At 39.8% G+C, this 20820-nt stretch overlaps 1 protein-coding gene across 1 annotated transcript in view; it reads left to right on the top strand.

Annotated features, from left to right (window-relative positions):
- Positions 1–20820, top strand: part of SLC5A12 (solute carrier family 5 member 12) — a 38435-nt gene that overhangs the window by 6335 nt on the left and 11280 nt on the right. Inside the window, 9 exon segments of the mRNA XM_020977790.2 lie at positions 921–972; positions 2690–2757; positions 6219–6306; positions 6309–6372; positions 6481–6621; positions 9434–9563; positions 12178–12266; positions 17191–17303; positions 18964–19031. Of these exon segments, the coding sequence (XP_020833449.1) occupies positions 921–972; positions 2690–2757; positions 6219–6306; positions 6309–6372; positions 6481–6621; positions 9434–9563; positions 12178–12266; positions 17191–17303; positions 18964–19031 (813 nt within the window).

Here is a 20820-nt window from a genome sequence, read left to right as displayed (position 1 = left end):
GAGTTCAGCTTTTCATTGGGAGTGGGAAGAGGGCAAAGTTTTTTCAAGGTTTCCAAGGTTACACGGATGCTTTGTCCTGGCTCTGCCTCACTGCTCTGCAGCAAGTCTATGGTTCATGGACCAACTCATTTTATCCCTTTTCATTCATGGTCTATAAATTCATTACAGAGGTTACAAACAAGTAACCGTCTTCTAAGACTTCAGTCTAATAATGTACCATAAGTATATATGTATGTATGTATATGTAAGAGATAAACCTAATGATTCATATGATGCATAAAGAATGCCTCTTATCCAGATTTTGAAATGTCCACCTTCCATTCAGCCACTTGTACGATTTTCAGGTCCGATATATCCCACCCCCATCAATAAACTCCAGTGTCTTCCTTGGTATTTAAAGTCCACAATAATTTGACCCCTTCCTACCTTTCCAGTCATCTTTTGGTCCAGTGACAATGGCCTCCTGGCTGTAATCAGGGAGGGAGGAAGAAGAGCATTCCAGGCATGGGGGGCAGGGGGACCCCGCAGCAGCCAGAGAGAATGCTTTCAGACTGAGAAATGGAGTGTTCTATTCATGGAACAGCCAGCCCAATTTCATTGAGTTCTTCCATGGATTAATTACTTCTCCCTTCCTTATTGTGGGTCCCTTATTTCCTGATATTTTCCAACTCCTCCCTGTGAGGTGGCGAGTGGGGGCAGGAAAGACATGTGGTCTATAGTCATCACATGTATTGTGTTATGTCCTGTTAACCCCATTGGCTTTGAACAGCCAAGACTATGGTAAGGGTGCTGCCACCCTGAAGGAGGGAGACTCAGTAGACTGCTGAAGCGGCTACACTCCGTGCTTGCAGGCAGCTAGCCAGCCAGCCAGTCAACAGCTTCTTTGCCAAGCAACTCTTCCTCACCTCCTTCTCCTTCAGATCCTCTATTCCGGAGTGGTGATTTATACTCCTGCTTTGGCGCTCAACCAAGGTGAGTTGTGAGGAAAATAATATCTCAGATGAGCCTCTGTCTGGTTTGTGCAAAATGCATATAGCGCTGATAGGCTATTCTTAAGGCTAAGTGCTGCCATAGATGAAGGCTTTTGAGTCGAGGCCCAGACTACCACTTTGAACAACTAATTTAGGTGCATTGCTAGTTGTTCTGTCTATATGATTCCAAATAATGTGTCCATAGTTGTTACTATGTTCACATCTCTTAGTTCTTAAGTCTTATGGGATTTTAGGACTGGATTGTAGCAAGTCGGAATGAAAATCGACCTAAAATTTTGGAATTACGTACACACAGCTTTAGGGGCAGTTAGGTGGCGCAGTAGATAGAGCACCAGGCCTGGAGTCAGGAAGTTCTGAGTTAAAATGCAGCCTCAGAGACTTACCAGCTGTGTGACCCTGGGTAAGTCACTTAATCCTTATTTGCTTCAGTTCCTCATCTATAAAATGGGAGCACATTGGAGAAGGAAATGGCAATCCACTCTAGTATCTTTGCCAAGAAAACCCCATGGACAAACTCTATGGGGTCACGTGGAGTTGGACATGACTGAAAAACTGAACAATAAACCCACAGCTTTAGAGTTAGAATGACCTAGAAGAAAGAAATACACACACACACACACACACACACACACACACACACACATGCATATATTTATAATTTTAATGAGTGAAGGATCAAAAATCTTTATTATATTCTGTTCGGATTTATTATTTTCCAAAAGCATAGTGATTCTCCAGTATGCCAATGGATATGTGGACTCATCTATGTAGAAACAGTTATTCAATCAATAACTATTCAAAAGAGATCATACCAAGTTAGAAAGGCTTTGTGTCCAGGCCTGGCAATGGCTTGCTTATATGTCTAATGTCCAAAGTCCAGGCTAGCTTAGTAGTGGCTTCATCATCAGAAGGCTATACCGGGTGCTGAATTTTTTGCCTCCAGAAACTCCTGTAGGCCATCAATGATGGAGAGATTGTTATGGGTATTAGTGAAGGTAGTGCCCACACCAATGAAACCACAGGTCTTTGAAGTTGGGGGAAAAAAATCAAGGGTTATTGATTAACCCCATTATTTTATTCAATTGTTAAAAAGCATTGAAAATGGCAGCATTTCTTACCAAAGATTTGAATGATTTTAACATTATGGTATATGGGCAGCTGGGTAGCAGAGCAGTTAGAGTGCCAGGCCTGGAAGTCAGGAAGACTCATCTTCCTGAATTCAACTCTTGCCTAAGACATTTATTAGCTGTGTGACCCTGGGCAAGTCACTTAACTCACTTTGCCTCAGTTTCCTCATCTATAAAATATAGCTGGAGAAGAAAATGGCAAACCACTCTAATATCTCTGCCAAGAAAACCCCAAATGGGGTCATGAAGAGTCAGACGCAATTAAAATGATTGAACAACAAAATTATGGTATAACTCTGCTACTTAAGGGGGCATGTTGAGACCAAAGACAGAAAGATGTAAAATCTAAGAAAATCTCTTCTAAGTCTTATGGGATTTCAGGACTGCATTGTGGTAAGTTATAGTAAGACAAATGCTCCATACCTGATGGAAGTTAGTTTCCTAAGGGAGCCTATAACTAGATTTACTCCCTTCAAATCAGGTGAACCCTCTTCTGCCTCAGTTTCTCTGGAAAGTACTCTGCCTGCCTTCCTTAGAGAAACCTCTTATAACTTTTCTTACCTTTCACAGTGACTGGCTTTGATCTCTGGGGATCTGTGTTTGCCACAGGAATTGTCTGCACGTTCTATTGTACTCTGGTACGTATGTTCTGCTCAGAGAAAGCTTTGCCAGCCTAAGATAGAATACTGCCAAATCACAACTGGCAGAACTCTAATTCTAGGGAGTAAATGACTGTATTTCAAAGTTATGTGAAAAAGAAAAAAGCTGTCTCGACTGTTTATATTTTCTAAATTATGAATATTTTTTTCTTCAAATGTATTTTTATTGACACCTCTAAAGTAAGCAAGGTATAAACTGGAATTGATTCTAGAATATCATGACAAATAGATTTACCAATGGAAAAGTTTTCCCAGGCTATGGTACTGTGTCATTCTGGTGATACCTGCTTTTATGGGGGAGGGGAGTGAAGAGAAAAGGGATTTTTTTTTTCCCAATCATTAGCCACATTCACCCATAGACAACACTTACACTGCCTAAGAAAAATGGCCTCTTCCAACTGGCTCTTTGTTAAGAGAGAAGTTGTATATGTGAAGAAGATGGCAGGTATTTGGTTAATTCTAAAGACCATCAATTCCAGGACTTGAATACTACTGTTGGCTGCTGATCAATAAAAATGAGTGATCTGCCCTCACTCAATTCTTTAGCCTCAGATTCTGGGGTATTGACAATATGTTTAGATAAATGTTAACAATTAACTGTGATATTATTTTCCTAGAGAAGCAAATGGACATGGGTAAGAAATATGAGTAAGTAGTTTGGAATGCGTGGACACAGACAACTGTCTCTAGATGATGAATCTTTTTATGTATTATCACTCAACAGGTGCCCAATATATGATATTGTTACTAGGCATGGCATATAATATGCATTTTAAATACAGCAAATTATCCCAGGTTTCCCTTTCATCTTTTCAGCATTGAGAATTGCTTTGAAATGTCTTTCAGACATATTTCTCTTCTTTTCATCCCCATTGTCATCACTCTTGCCCAGATCCTCATAGCCTCATACCAGGCCTACTGAAATAGCTTTCCAGCGAGGCTGCATTGCTTTCACCCTCACTAAGCTCGATCCATTAAACAACAAAGCTAGATAAAATTTCTAAGTAATCTATGTCATTATGTCTTTCTTTGGTTCAAAAACAAGAGCCCTTCCAATGATTTCTCACTGTATATATGATGAAATTAAAATTCTTCAGTATGAAGTTTAAGGTTGGCCATCATCTTTGCCAACCTAACTAATCTCATCATGTCCTCTGATTCACCAGCACAAACCCTGTGCCCCCATAAAGCCTGTTTCTTCACTGTGTCCCAGAATATGGCAACTGTTTTCCAGGCCTTTTGCTTTTGCTTCCCTGTGTCATACCGACATTCTTTATGCCCTGGATCACCCCTCTTCCAGTTATAGAAACTAGGTATGGCTGAAACCACACTTCATATATACTAGCAAGGCAGACAAATTCTGCAGCTTTTCAATATGGCTCTCTGCTGGAATTTGCTCTTCTCCTTCTTCCAGTACTAGAATAAAATTCTTTATTTGCCTTCAAGGCTCAACTCAGGGGCCACCTCCTTAAGGCAACTAGATAATATAGTGCATAGCAGGCTGAACTCAGAGTCAAGAAGACCTGAGATCAGATTGGACCTCAGATACTTGCTAGCACTATGACCCTAGGCAAGTCACTTAACTTTTTGCTGTCACAGAATATTCATTTACAAAAGTGGAGGTGATAAGAGCACCTATTTTACAAGGTTATTGTGATTATCAAATGAGATGAGAGGGAGCTAACAAACATTTTTTAAGTTCCTGCTACGTGCCAGGAACCGTGCTAAGTGCTTTACAAATATCTCATTTGAGCCTCATAGCAACCCCGGAAGGTGATTGTTGTCATTCAGTCATTTCATTTGTGTCTGATTCTATGTGACCCAATTTGGGACTCCCATACTGGAGTAGTTTGCCATTTCCTTCTCCAGATCATTTTATAGATGAGAAAACTGAGGTAAACAGAGTTAAGTGACTTGGTCAGGGTCACACAACCAGATTTGAACTCATGAAGATGAGTCTTCCTGATTCCAAGTGCAGTGTTCCACCCACTGTACTGCCTAGCTGCCCACTCTGGGAGCTAGGTACTATTATTATCCTCATTTTATAGTTGATGAAACTGGGGCAAATAGAGGTTAAGTGATTTGTTCAGGGTCATACAGCTAGAAAGTATGTGAGACTGGATTTGAACTCAGGTTCTCCAGATTCTAGGTCCAGGGCTTGGTCCACTGTACTACCTACAATATCCCAAACAAGTGGTCAGTCAAATCATTGCTTGAAGATCTCCAGAAGGGGGAAACATCAAGTCCTAAAGGAGTTCATTCTACTTTTTGGAAATTCACTTAGAAAGTTTTCCTCACATGGAGCCTACATCTGTCTTACTACCCATTTCTTCTTGATCTGTCTCTTGCCCACCTCCTAATCCTCTCTTTTCCATTCAGTATATCTTTTACCACTACCCCAAACCAATCAGCCATCCATCCAAGAGATCAAGAAAAAATGTCAATTTCCTACTGATTCCTCTGGTGCTTCTTTGCAAGGCACTTATGCATAGTAGGTACTTACTGGAATATGTGTTGAATTTATTTTAGTTTCAGAGTTCCAATTTGAAACATTTGATTATATCCATCTACTAAGTCAATGGTAATTTTAAAGTTGTATTTCTCTGTGGAATCAAATCTAACTTGATTCAATTCAACTCAATAAACATTTGAGTTTGACTAATGTAAATATCTCTCACTGCAATTTAAACCCTTTCTTTTGTTATCAACCACAATGGAGGACAAATGCTCATCATTTCTATGTGATAATAGTCTAGAAAGTTATAGAGTTATTAGCTACATGATTACTAGTATGAACATCACGGAGGTTGTTGTTTCAAAACTGGTTATGCTGGCTTTCTGGGAAAGTACAGGCAAAACATCTGAATGATTGAGTCTTTATCAGACCTAGTTGAATGAGTCAGATATTTTACCATTATCTAGACAGTCATGCTTTGAAAGGAAGTCCAACCCTCTTGGGGCTCCAAAGCCAGTTAGTCTAAGCCCCTCATTTTATACATGGAAAAGTAAATTCCCTTTCAGCTCTAACATTCTAGGAGTCTCAGTGGGACTCATTTGAGTCTTATCTGCATTATGCATCTTAACTGGCAAAATACAGGAGACAATGACAAGAAGAAGACTGTGGAAAGATAATATAAGGATTCAAGTGTAAGGGGATATGATATGATGGAAAGGCCACTGGATTTGGAGTCAAAGGTCTGGTTTCAAATGCTGCTTGGTCATTGAGACACTTAACCTCTCTGGGCTTCACTTCCCTCATCTGTAAAATGAAGAATTTGGATGAGATTGCCTCTTAAGGACTCTTCCAGTTCTGCATTTATGATCCTGTACTTGATAAGATGAAGCCTTCTTGAACTTTAGAGCAGAGGACTGGGGGAATAAACTGAAGACTCTTGTCAACTTTGTTTTGAAGAACTCACCATGGATTCTATGCATTACAGGGAGGATTAAAAGCAGTTGTGTGGACAGATACATTTCAAATGGTTGTCATGCTGGTAGGGTTCTTGACAGTTCTCATACAAGGAACAATACGTGCGGCGGATTACAGAATGTATTAGAACAATCAAAAAATGGCTCTCGACTTGAAATATTCAGGTACGAATAATATGATTTTATTCTGTTTTGGGTTATCTTTCCTTATTGCTTACAATATCATCTTGGAATCATGGAACGTGACTTGATCTATGAATGTCTCTCTCATAGCTTTGATGTGGATCCATTGAGGAGGCATACATTCTGGACAATTTCTGTTGGAGGAACCTTTACATGGTTAGGCATCTATGGTGTTAATCAATCCACGATACAGAGATGCATCTCTTGCAAGACAGAAAAGCATGCTAAGGTGTAAGTTGGTCTTCATCATTGTTATCATTAACATCATTACAACGCATTTATTGAACACCTACTATATGCCTGAGTGTATGTACATATTAAATACCTTCTTTACACAAGCCAAGTGTTCAGGCATGAGACTTTCTCTGTGAGATCTAAGAGCTTCTTCCAATGAGGGTGAAGAGATGGATCATATGGAAACAGCAATAAACCGTTAGGAGCTCCTTAAGGGCAGGGACCATTTTGTTTTTGTATGTATGTTACTAGCACCTAGGATATAGACATAGAAATATATATACATATATATGCCTGTATGTATGTGTATGTGTGTATATATATATATATATATATATATATATATATATATATATATAAATTTACTTAAATTACTTATTAATTTAGTTTATAAATATATACATATTTAATACATAAATAATAAATAAATAAAAATATAAATATAAATTAAATGATTAAATTAAAAATAAGTGATTAAACTACTTATTAAATGATAGTGGGATTAAAATCAAAACTGATGTTTGAGCACTAGCTCTGCCAGTTACTGGCTGTATGACTACACTTCTCAGTTTCCTCCTCTGGGAAATGAGAGGGTTGGAATAGATCTTCTTGTGCCATTGTTCTGTGAAGCTATGATTTATTGTAACTTAATAATTGCTAGAGTAGCAGAGATATTTTCAGGTGACAGGAGTTTGGGGAAGGGAAATTAGGCTAGGACAGATGTAAAAGTTTACCAAAGGGGGTATAACTTGATATGCTTTCTAAAGGGCAGGCCTTAGATGATTTTGAGGATGGGGGTAGACCCTCCTTCTTCCCCTCCTCAAGAAAGGCAGCAAAGAATGTTGTCAGAAATGGACATGTCACACATAATCAGGGGACAATGGGTATACCAATGAAATAGGAATTAAGAGTCCTTGAGGTGTAGTGGGAAATTGTTAGAATCTAGTATATATCCTTTTAGTTGATAAGCTTTTGATTTGACAGCATACTTCTGAAGTGATTTTTAGCAGATCATCCTTTAATGACCTCATCAGAAGCAATGATCAAAGGATTGCAGAATTTGAGATCTAGACTAGGAGGGATCTAGCACTGGTTCAATCCTTTTATTTTAGGTGAGGAAACTGAGGCCCAGAGGGGTTAACAAATTTGCCCAAAGTCACAAAGGTAGCAGGTATCATAGCTGGAATTCAATTTTAGGTCAGAGGGTAATCGAATAATAGATTTGGGATCTTATAAACATCTAGTCCAGAAATTTCCCCATTTCCTCATCAGATTAGGAAACTCAGGGCCAGAAAGTTTAAGTGACTAGCTCAATGTCACACAGGTAATAAGGGGAGACCACCTTGATATTTTTTTCAAGGCTGTAGTATTAACTTCATCATATAGACCACAAGGGCATAGACACAACTAACAAGTCATCTTTATATATTACTTTATACACACTAAAGGTGGCTAAATTACATTAGGATTTGACACTGTTAAACCCTGAGATTTATCACTGTTACTGACACCATTCTAAGAAAAATCTCTTTAAAGATCTACTTCACTTTATGCAACATGCTGTGTTCCTGAAAAGTTGTGTTTCAAGTGGATTTTTGTTTAATCAAATTACATCTTGGATGCATTAATTGGACTTTCTATTTAAAAGATAACTGTGCCGAAAACATTTGAATGGTAGAGAATTTTCCGGCAAAAATAATCCTGAGTTATTTGTTTGGTGAATCTGAATTTTTCACAATTTGGATTTGTCTAGTATTACGGTTAGGAAGATCTTACCCCCTTCCTCTTCTCTTATTGTTCCTCCTCCTCCTGTTCTTCTCCTTCTTTCTCTTCTTCTCCTATCACTAGTCCTTCTACCCCCTTCTTCCTCATCCTAATTCTAAAACAAACAGAAAAACATTTCTAAGCCTCATTCTTCAGTACCTGACTTCTTTGAAGCATTATCTTATCCAGCAAAACTCCACAAAGGGATTTTCATAATACCTAAGAGATTGGTTTTTTAAAGTAACATTTAATCTATATGAGACTGGTTCTAAAGGTCATAAATGAAGTGCTCACCTAGAGGGAAAAATCTATTTCCTTTAGGTAGCAGATGGATGACCACTTGTTAAGGAAGTGCTCCTATTTCAGGTGGAGGTTAGACTAGATGACCTCTGAACTCCCTTCTGACTGAAATTGTATGATCTCCAATGATGGGATCCTTTCATTCCAATAAGACATCTCATTCCACTTTTGAACAATTTTAATTATTTATTTTAATATTATTTTTAAAACTTTAATTATATTTATATAATTATAATTCTATATCATTATATTAATACTTATATTGTTATTATTTAATTACTAGAAGAGTGTTCCTTATATTTAGCTGAACTTCATCTCTATATAATTTCCAGAGACTGGTTCTGGTTCAGTATGCCAGAGGCAAGCAAAACAAATCTAATATTTCTTATACATGAGAGCTGTCAAATATTTAAACATAGCTATTATCTTTCCTAGATGTTCTTTTCTCCAGTTAAAAAAAATGCTCCATCCATTTCTGAAATGACATTGGTTTAGAGCTTCTTCCCTTCCTGGTGATTCACTTCTGGGTATAATTGACCTTACCAATGTTTTTCGTGAAAGATAGTGCCCAGAACCAGACACGTTTCTGCGTGTGTGATTCGTAGCCAGCGTCTGGTGAATAGTGCTCTACAGGTTACTAAGTGTTTTTAGATGTACGTTATCTTATTTGATCCTCACACCAGCCCCATGAGAATGGACTCCATTATAAGGGATACTAACAGGTCTCTCATCTTCTCTCTTCCAGTGCTCTTTATCTTAACTTAGTTGGTCTCTGGATAATTCTGTTCTGCGCAGTCTTTTCAGGCCTGATCATGTATTCTTACTTCAAGAACTGTGACCCCTGGACCGCTGGCATAATCTCAGCACCAGATCAGGTACGGATGCCAACAAGGTGGGTGGCCAGCAGGGACCAGATGGGGTGGGTTTGTAGCTCATTTCTAAGTGAGCCACAAAAGACATGAAAATCAGGAAAGGGTAGCATGGTCTAACAGAAGGACCTTTGTCCTAAAGCCTCAAGATGATGGCTCCAGTAGAAACTCTGCCGTTGACTTATCCTGTGACTTTTGGCAAGGTACCTGTTCTCCTCCAGCCTCAGTTTCCTCATATGTAAAATGAAGCAATCAGACTTGACTATCTCTAAGATGACACCTAGCTCTTAAATTCTGTGATTTATGAGCTCCGCAGTTGTTTATGCTGTCTGTTGGGGAGAGGTATGTCTGGGGAAAATGTCAAGGGGCGGCTGGGTGGCATAGTGTATAGAGCTCCGGCCTTGGAGTCAGGAGGACCTGAGATCAAATCCAGCCTCAGACACTTGACACACTTACTAGGTATGTGACCCTGGGCAAGTCAACCCCAATTTCCTCACCAAAAAGAACAAAAAAAAAAGAAAAGAAAAATGTCAGCCACTTGAGTCTTTAAAATTTTTATTCATATCTTTTGTTTTACATCAATTTCATTTCAAATAAGTGCTTTCCTAGCTGCAAAACTGCCCCTTGTAGCAAGAAAAATAAAGGAAGGAAGGAAGGAAGGAAGGAAGAAAAAGAAAGAAAGAAAGAAAGAGAGAGAGAGAGAGAGAGAGAGAGAGAGAAGAGAGAAAGAAAGAAAGAAAGAAAGAAAGAAAGAAAGAAAGAAAGAAAGAAAGAAAGAAAGAAAGAAAGAAAGAAAGAAAGAAAGTAAGAAAGGAAAAAGCAGGTCAGCAAAACTAGCCAATACAACAACTGAATTTAATAGAATACATATTGTTCTAAACCATAATCTCCCACCTCTACCATGTAGGAAGGAAGGATATGCTTTTCCCTTTGTCTGAGACAGCTAGGTGGTACAGTGTGAATAGAGTGCTGCCATCTGGAATCAGGAAGTCCTGAGTTCAAATCTAACCTCAGACACTTACCAGTTGTGTGACCCTGGGCAAGTCATTTAGCCTCTGCCTCAGTTTCCTCCCCTATAAAATGGGGATAATAGATAGCACCTACCTACCAGAGTTGTTGGGAGGATCAAATGAGACATATTTATAAAGTGCTTAGCCCAGTGCCCACCACACAATAGGCACTATATAAATCATCATCTTCTTCCTTTTCTTACTCCTCCTCCTCCTCCTCCTCCTCCTCCTCCTCCTCCTCCCTCCTCCTCCTCCTCCTCCTCCTTCTTCTTCTTCTTCTTCTTCTTCTTCTTCTTCTTCTTCTTCTTCTTCTTCTTCCTCTTCTATAGGACCAAGCTTGGTATATACAATGACATGCCATTCAGCTTTGTGGGTTTTTTAAAAAATTCTCTCTCTTTAAATTATTGAAGTTATGTATGTTATTTTCCTATTTCTCTAGCAGTTCACAGAAGACTTTAGTCTGAATCATTTTAAAGCAGGTGTTCTTAATCCTTTGTGAATTGTGGACTCCTTCAGCAGCCCTGATAAAATCCAGTGGACCTCTTCTCAGAATGTTTTAAAGTTTGCAAAGCACTTTACAATATGATTTCATTTTATCCTCTGACAGCCCCGGGAGGTGGGTACTATTATTTCACTATTTTACAAGTGAGGAAACTGAGACATCCTGAGGCCAAGTGATTTACCCTGGCTCACACTGCTAGTAAATGTCTGAGGCTGGATTCAAAGTCACGTCTTCCTGACTGCAGGTCCATTGCTCTATTAACTGAACCACCTGGCTGCCTCTAAATGCATAAAATACATAGAGTACAATGGAAACCAATTATATTGTAATGCAATTATCAAATTTTTTTGAGACTTACTACTAAGCTTCCTCCACTATAGTCTTCCTCTGAAGATCTTCATCATGGAATGGACACAATACTAGATTGTTTAAAGGCCATTCAATGTAGAGCCTTAGAAAGTTGCCTGGAGGGGTAGCTGGGTGGCAGTGGATAGAACATCAGCCCTGGAGTCAGGAGGATCTGTTCAAATCTGGCCTCAGACACTTACTAGCTGTGTGATCCTGGGCAAGTCACTTAACTCTGATTGCCCCCCCCCAAAAAAAAGAACCCAACAATAAAAAAAAGTTGCCTAGGACACTCAGAAATTTTGATTTCTCTCTGCCCATCTCCAGCTGCAAATGCCCCCTTGCTAAAACTACCTTGTATTCATAGAAGAGCTGCTATCTACACATGTGAAGTCAGCATTATCCTTTTAGTATCCATCAGCTGGGGACTGGCATACCATCGTGCTAGAAGAAATAATGAAAAGGACAATTTCAGAGGAACCTGGAACTTATGTAAAATGACATAGAGTGAAGAGAGCAGAGCTAGGAGAACATTTTATATAAAACAGCAACATCGCAATGACTTAAGAGTGAGCAATGCCCAGCCATGATCCAGAGGACTGATCATGAATCCTGCCACCCACTTCCTGTAAGGCGGTAGACTCCTGGAGCAGAATGAGACACAAATTCCTTCCTGCAATTATGTGGGTGCTGCTATTGGTTGGGCAACTGGTAAAGTCACACAATTAATCATCCCCTCCTTCCTTCCCCAACCTCTCTCTAGCTGTTTCCATATTTTGTAATGGAAATATTTCCTTCAATGCCTGGACTCCCTGGCCTATTTGTCGCATGTGCCTTCAGTGGAACCCTGAGGTAAGCTGCCTGAATATTATTTACTGTAGTGAAAGTTAATACAGCCTAGTGAGGAGAGGGCTAGTGTAGAGTCAGGTAAACATGACATATATTGGTTATGTGACCTTGTATACACCCTTTAAATTCCCATGTCCTCAGACCACTGTCTAAGATCATAACTCATAGAGGAGCTGTAGATAGAAAACTAATGATAATATTATGATGATGCTGATGATGTAAAATATATTTATATAATGCAAAAATAATAATTAGCATCTTATGACACCTACTATGTTCTTAGTACTTTACAAAAATTATCTCATTTTTATCCTCATAACAAACTTGGGGGATAAGTCCTATTATTATCCTCATTTTATAGTTGAGGAAACTGAGGCAGAGGTTAAGTGACTTGTCCAGGGTCCCTGAACTAGTGTCTGAGGCCAGATTTAAACTCAAATCTTCATGATTCCAGGCCCAGTACTCTATTCTCTGATACATATCAGTAGACTAGGTTTCCAACCTTGGAGTTCTCTATTCTGAAGAAGTAAGATGTCTTAAGGAGAAAAAGAAAAAAGAAAAAAAAAAAGATTGTGTGTGGGTCAGGGGTCCAAATGTTATCTTCATTAAAAAAAAGTCTAGCCACTGGTTGCTCTGATCAATGATAAGTAAGGAAATAGAATTCTTCTTCTTCCCTGGCCCTACTGTGAAATGCAATGACCAATGTGCTTTTTATAGCAGTCTAACATAATGTATACATTGACAGCAAAATGTTTACACCCCTAAAACACTCTGGGGAAGGAGACTGTTTTCCCAAACAAAGGAGCAGAAAGCTGGAAGAGGCTACCACTTCTCCTGTGTGAACAAGTCCCTCTGTCTGCAGAGATAAAGAATTCTGCCTTATTGAGCCAGCCAGAAATCTAAATTGAAGAACTTGGCAGCAGTGCCCAAAGGACAGGGCTGCCTACCCTCTTGTTCATTACCCTAACATGGAGCAGGGCCAGGATAGAGCTCATAGAATCCTCACTGCTGCCTGCTGGGACAGTCTCACATCAGATGACAGACAAGTACAGGAAACCAGTGGTTGGACAAAAGTTAACCAGCTGCAAATCAGCAGAGAAGAGATGCTAAGTTTGAATTCTACCTCAGGCATTTCCTAGCTATGTGAACCTAAGCAAAATATTCATATCCCTCAGCTTCGGTTTCCTGCTCTATAAGGAAATTAATAAAAGTCTTATCTCACTGGGCTGTTGGGCAACCCCATTTCTGTGAACAGCTCTGATGCTGAAATAGTCACCCCCACCACCACCAACATCACCACCACCACCACTACCACAACACTACCACTACCACTACCACCACCACAGTAATAATAGCTAGCTTTTCTATAGCTCTCTAATCTGGCCTTTATATAGCACTTCAATCTAGGCTTTGTAGAGCATTTCCATCTCCTGAAATCAGAGATAGTGGGAAGAAACTTCTCTCTTAAAATGAAGTTTCTCATCTCTTGAATATATGGGCTTAGATGGCCCTGTTGGGCTGGTCTCAGAAGTATTTAGGATAATAAACTGCCTTGGGGGTAAGGGTGGGAGGATATGCTATGAGGGGGCCTGAAATTCTATATTTGTCAATTTTACTGTTAAAATGAAACCAAGTACTGCATCAAGACCATTATTTTTCATCCATGTACCTGAAGATAAGGACTGTTACTTTGCAAATTTGTATTGTCCAAGCCTAGCATAGGGTGAGGCATCGGCAGTCAGTAAGTAGGTCAAGACATATTTTTATGAACTTACTAGACATGGGGTACTGGGCGAGGCACTTCATAATTCTTTTTAAAAAATCCAATTCAATTCAATTAATAACTTAGCATGTATCAACTGGTCACCTTGAAAAACAGAGAAAATGGAACACAGGACAAAAAAGTTTTGTTGGGGGAAGTTCTGTAGAAAGAGACTTGAAGTCACAGGATCTGGGTTCAAATCTTGGTTTTGTTACCTGAGTGACAAGTAACTTAACCTTTCTAGGCCTCAATTTCCTTTTCTGTAAAAATTTTGCTTTTAAGGATGCTTACAGCTCTGATTCTTAATGATCTTAAATGCAAACCTATACCATTGTATAGGATGAGCCTCCATAGTGTTATTGTGAGGCTCTGGGGGATAAAGGATATCCAGCACAGGAAGAGGCAGATATTGAGAAACAGGGGTTAAATGTCACCCAAGACAGATTTTTTGCCTATCTCAGAAGTTGACCTAGAGCAGGGGTCCTTTGTGCGGCCCTTTGACTGAATTCAAACTTCACAGAACAAATCCCCTTGATAAAAGGATTTGTTCTGTAAATCTTGCCCTCAGTCAAAAGGCTGCACCCAAGGACATAGAAGGCCACATGTGGCCTTGAGGCTGCAAGTTCCCCTAGAGCTATTCCCAAGGACAGCCAATCCACTCAAAGCATTTCTGAACAGGGCATAGCAGAGAAGAAGAATAAAGTTACAATATTAGTCCATGCGGACATGTGAGTACAAATCATGTTTTAACATCCCCACATCCATCACAGGGTTTTGTGTGATGTCTCTGTTGTACACATAAGCCTTTTTCTAAATGGGCTGACCCAGCAGATAAGACCTGTTCAAGTGTAGAACAAAGCTTGCCTCAGAGCTAAGAAAGCAATGGGTATTTTAAAAATATTGTTTGAAAATAGCAAATTTGAAAGTGAATCACTTATTACATCCATTTTGGCTAGATGAATTAAAAAAAAACCAGTCCTACCAAGTTAAAACAATGTTGGGAGGAGCAGATATTTTAATCTGCTCAAATGCTTTCTAACGAACTGCTTTGGAATGTATCCAAAGTATTTTTTATTTATATTTGCTTTAACTTTATTGCTCTTTAGTCCTGTAATTATTCTTTCTCCGGCACTTGAACAGGTCTTCCTAGCCAGTTTGCAGAAATCCGGGTCCATTTGCAAATGGGTCTGTTTTTGCCTGTGGGACTTTGCATAAGAGAATGTATTACAATTTGCCTCCTAGACATTTAGAGAAAGAATAAAAAGATTAATTGTTATTAGCAGGGAAAAAGCTTAGCATTATGATTTCCAGCCCTCCCAGAAGCAGCCAAGACAACCCCATTCCTTGTAAAAGCTCTGATACTGAAATAATAACAACCCTAACAATCATAGTAGCCAGCCTTTATGAAGCACTTCAAGGTTTGCAAAGCACTTTATGTGTTATCTTGTTTGATTCTTAGAACAGTTCAGTGACATAGGGTCTTTTACAGAGGAGGAAACTGAGGCTGGGGGAGATTAAATGTCTTGCTTAGGTTCACACAACTAGGCAATGTCTGAGGCAGAATTCACACTTAGCCCTTCCTGAATCTGAATCCTGAGTCTAGCACTGCATCCACTGTTTCACTCAGCAAGTAGATACCAAAGGCTGATCTGTATGATTCAATGCTACATAATCAGCTAGAAATCCTATATAATTGCTCAGTGAGGAAGTTCAAAGTAGAAGGCCTTGAATTTGATATGACAGGCTAGCATTTAATTCAAAAAACTTCTATTATCTGCCTTCTATGTGCCAGGCTCTATTCTAGGAGCTGGGCAGGAAGATGTAAAAGTCAGCCCATGACCTCAAGGAGCACAGCCTTTAGAAATCATAACCAGTGGTTTATTGCTAGCGATGGTCCTGAAATATCTGGAGCCCCAGCTTGCTCCTTGGGGAGCTGGATTAAGTTCAAATATGCTGAGTGTAAATAATTGGCAGTAAATATCTATACTATTGGCTTTTTCTTTTCTCATAGACTGATATCCTTGCTCCCTGTTCCCAGTAGGTTTCTCTGGAACCATCCAGGTTTGGGAGAATAAGTCTTTTTCTTTTCCTCCTCCCCTTCTCCTTTTCCTTCTTCCTTCTCTTCCTCCCCCTCTTCCTCCTCCTCCTCCTCTCTGCTCACCTTACACTAGGTCACGGGTTCTTAATCTCAGGTGCATGGTTAAATTTCAGGAGGGTTGTAAACTTGGATAGGAAAAATTACAAATTTTCATTAACCTTTGGTTTCCTTTGTAATTTTATGCCTTTAAAAAGATTATTCTGAGAAATAATTGCTGATGGTAGGGAAAGGTATATTTCATAGGATCATGAGATCTTCGCCAGACAGACAAATGGGTCTATGGCACAAGAAAGATTAAGAACCCTAGGACTAGATTGAAGGGAGCACTCTGATATTTCCACTCTCTGGACAAGGTGGACAAGAGAAATAGACACTGGAAACAGATTCAACTTTGTCCTATTTTTCTATTTCATCAGAATATACGTCCAAAGGGTGTTGGCTAGGATCAGATGCTGGGCCCTAATTCCTGAAAGAATTTAATTCCATTTAACAATCATTTATCAGTCACTTGCAAAGTGCAAAGGATCACCACAATGCCATTCTTGTGGTTGTAACAGCTATTGCAGCTGCTGCTGTCTTCAGATGACCTGAACATTCTCCTTTTCTAGAAAGGAAGATTTGCAAGTATTAAAAAAAAAAAGGCCATTAAGGCTATTAATACCTAACTAAGGTCTAGACTGAGGATTAGAGTTTAAAAAAAAAAAGCCCTGGAAAGGAGTCATTTCCGTCATGTCTGACTCTTGTTGACCCCATTTGAGGTTTTCTTGGCAAAGATACTGGACTCGTTTGTCATTTCCTTCTCCTGCTCATTTTAAAGCTAAGGAAGGGGAGACAAATAGGATTAAGTGACTTGTCCAGGGTCACACAGCTACTAAGTGTCTGGGACCACATTTGAACTCAGGTCTCCCTGTACCCCATAGTTGCCCCGACCACAGGTGCCTTGACAATCCCGTTTGAGTCTTTTGGAATTGACGCCATCTCACTGACCTGCCCGGCCCGTAGGTTCCATGGAGAGATGGGGAGTCTGTGTCATGGGACTCATGGGCTTCTGTTCTCTCTCCCTCCAGCACAGTGGCTGCCAGCATCAATGCCTTAGCAACAGTGACTTTTGAGGATTTCGTCAAAGGCTGCTTTCCCAACCTCTCGGACAAGATGGGCACGTGGATCAGTAAAGGCCTATGTGGGTACAGTAGATGGGACTCTTGTTCTGTACTTTCTCTTAACTTGACCTTGAGTTTATTTTGAAGGCTTCCCATCTCTATGATGGGGCTTAGAATATAGAATCACAGACAGACATGGGCACACACACACATGTGCACACGGAGCTACTATATACCTGGAAAAAATAGCCAGGGAGAGGCAGTGTGCTAGAGTAGAAAGAACATTTAGTGTAGAGTCAGGAGGTTTGGGTATGATTCCAAGCTCTCCTATTTGTGTGACAAAGTAAATTCACTTCCCTGGGCCTCAGTTTCTCCCTATGTAAAATGGGGGGAGCAGCGGCTGGATCATATGGCCTCTAAGGTCACTTCTAGCATATTCTCATCAGAGATTGGTAGTTGGGAATGGATATTTAGGTAGAAACAGGATGGTTAGGGAGAAACTTACTTGAACCTCCCTTCTTCCCTCCATCTCACTATTTTCCCTAAAACTGGAGTGTTAAAGATAGGAACTTTGTATTTACATGGGGAATTTTTTTTTTGTCAGAAATCTAACATCTCTAAGGTTCCTTCCAGCTTTAAAAGTCATGATCCTATGAAATATACCTTTCCCTACCATCACCAAAATGGTCATTGGACAGTGTCAAGAATCACATAAATACTATACATTGGTGAAGCCCTTCAATGCAACAAGCTTTTATTCAGGGTCTACTTTGACCAAGGCACTGTGCCAAGCTGCTATATTCAAATAGTTATTTGTCCATATGTATCTATAGATCTACACACAGATGTATATATACATGTATGTATATGCACACACACATGTACACACACGTGTACATATATATTAATATATATCATATGGATAATGTATATATTAATAAGTGCCTCTAAGAACATATGATATTCAGGTCCACACTGATTGTCTGATCTGATCCTCAAAATAACCCTATAAAGTAGGAATGATATCCAATAATCAAAATGCATTTATTAAGTGACTACTACATACCAGGCTCTGAGCTAAGATTTGGGGATGCAAATACAAAGAATGAAATAATTCCTGTTATCAGTGAGTTTATATTCTATAGAGGGGGTCCAACAAGTACATTTATACATATATATTTATATATGGCTCAAATTTAGTTTATATATATGCATACAAAGCAGTTAATTGGAAAGCATGGGAGGGAAGATTCTAGCAATTGAGGGGGGTGTGTGTGTGTGTGTCAGGATATGTATTACCCCTACTATGAAGATAAAACAACAGAGACCAAGAGAAAGATAGTTTGCCCTAGGCCACATGGCTTTGAGAGGCTGAGTCAGATGTCAGGATCTTTTTTTTTTGTTGTTCCATCCAACTTCAAAATGGTGGCTTCCCATGGAAACTACAAGGATCTGTATCTGCTTGGCCTCTCTCTACCCTTACTCATTCCTTAAGTGTTTGGTCAGAGAGAGAATGTCCATGAGTTTAATTCTCAAGAATCCACTCTGACACAGGGAAAGGCTCACTCTAGGTAAGACCCTTCTGAAGCTTTGTTAGCTTTGAGGTGGTTTGCAGAGGGTAGTTCAGCTCTCAATGAGATTCTTTCTGAAGTTGAGTATTTTAGGGAGTCTGCTTTATATCAGGCTCCCACAGGGAGGCGAGGCCACAGAATGGATCCAAGTGACCATTCTTTCTTTCAGGCTTGCTATTTGGAGTCCTCTGTACCTCCATGGCCGTTGCTGCATCTGTCTTGGGAGCAGTTGTACAGGTATCGTGTATGTGTGTTTTGAATTTATGGGGATGATATAGGGACGTTTTCTTGTTACTATGACTTCTTCATAGAAGTGTGTTTGGGAGAGCCTGTATAGGATGGTTATACCAATTTCTTAAGCAATTTTAGAGGCAGTGTTACCTGGTAGGTAGAGTGCTAGGCTGGGAGTCAAGGAGTTCAAATCTCACATCTGACATTTACTGTGACATTAGCTGTGTGAACAGAAGTAACTCACTTAACATCACTGGGCCTTAGGATTTAGCTACCAAGTCATAGGCAGTTGGTGACTACAACTCTGCTGGTGGAAAGAGTTCAGATAATTGGAATCATTTTCTCCCCTCCCATGCTGACCCCACCCCCAGCCCCAACACACATCATTTTCCCCACTAAAGAATCCACAAGCTCTTCTTGTATTCATGTATTTATTTATTTATTTATTTATTTTTGCAAGGGGTGTGGGTGGGGGTGGGTGGGTTGGGAATCACAACTTGTGCTTTCACTAGTGCTGGGAACTCCCCAGAGAGGAAACAGCCTCTATCACTACAGACTGGCAAGTATTGAGCAGTTTATAGTATTAAAGAGATTCAGTGAATGGGCACTGAGAATTTAAACGACTTTCCCGGGATTGTTTAATGTGTCTGGGGCAGGATTCCAATCCAGGCCAGCTCTCTTGTCTAAACCACTCTGTCTTTCTGTATTCACATATTCTTCAAGTTACCTCCATTAGAGCAGGCCATTCTCCCAGTGCAAAATACCAAAGAATCTGGGATAGTAAATTGGTTTAAATGAATTAAAAACAGACTAAAATAACCATCAGCCTTCCAAATGATGGAATGCCCAATCTGGTAATGAGGTACATTAGGTACCTTGATATCATATTCAAATATGTCCAGTTCTTAAAGGAGCATCAAAGCCTCCAGTGTGGATGTTTGATTTCACCTCAAAATTGCCCCTCACTTTTACCCTCGGAGTGAAGTGGAATTGCTTCTTTCAAGTACACTTAAAAAAAAGGAGTGCCCTACGAATGCCCCACCCAGACTGTTTTTCAAAGTATTTCCATAAGCTTCATGCTTAAGGAATGATTCATGACCCGAGGCATGCTGAAAGGCAGAAGCAGAAACTCAGCAGTTTTTTGTTTGCCCCTCGTTACCTCTCAATGCTGACTTTCTTACAGAAGTTATAGCATCTTCAGTCTTCTTGCCCTCTCTCTTATTGTTTGGTCATGCCCAGCTCTTCATGACACTGGACCATACTTTTACTGGGATTTCTCAGCAAAGGGACTGGAGAAATTTGTCACTTCCTTCTCCATGGCCTCTGTCTATCCTCATTCATTTCTCAGACTCAAGATCAGCATAAGATGTGATGACGCGGGCTATCCAGGGCTCAGGTGTAGCCAATGTCCCTTTCCTGAGATGTTCGAGTTATCCATTAGGTATTGGACGGTATTGGATGATGGTGATGATGGTTGGACTAGATAACCTTCAAGGCTTCTCGCTGAGGCAGCTAGGTGGCACAATGGCTAGGGTATTGGACTTGGAGTCTTGCCTCAGACCTTTATGATCTGTGTGACTCTAGGCAAGTCGCTCCTCTATAAAGCAGAGATGATAATAGCAGACCTCGAAGAATTGTTAGAAAGATCCAGTGACAGATATTATGTAAGGGTCTTTGCAAACCTTGAAGCACTCTGTAAATGTTAGCCATTATATTATTCTGAGATTTAAAAGAAATCTGTAGATGCTTCCATAAGGGATAAACCACAAATATAACAAAGGACTTTAAATCCTGC

This window comes from Phascolarctos cinereus, unplaced genomic scaffold (genome assembly GCF_003287225.1).
Source record: "Phascolarctos cinereus isolate Bilbo 61053 unplaced genomic scaffold, phaCin_HiC Scaffold_9;HRSCAF=440, whole genome shotgun sequence".
NCBI lineage: Eukaryota > Metazoa > Chordata > Mammalia > Diprotodontia > Phascolarctidae > Phascolarctos > Phascolarctos cinereus.
Note: the sequence above shows the minus strand (reverse complement) of the source record. Positions and strands in the feature narration are given on the sequence as shown.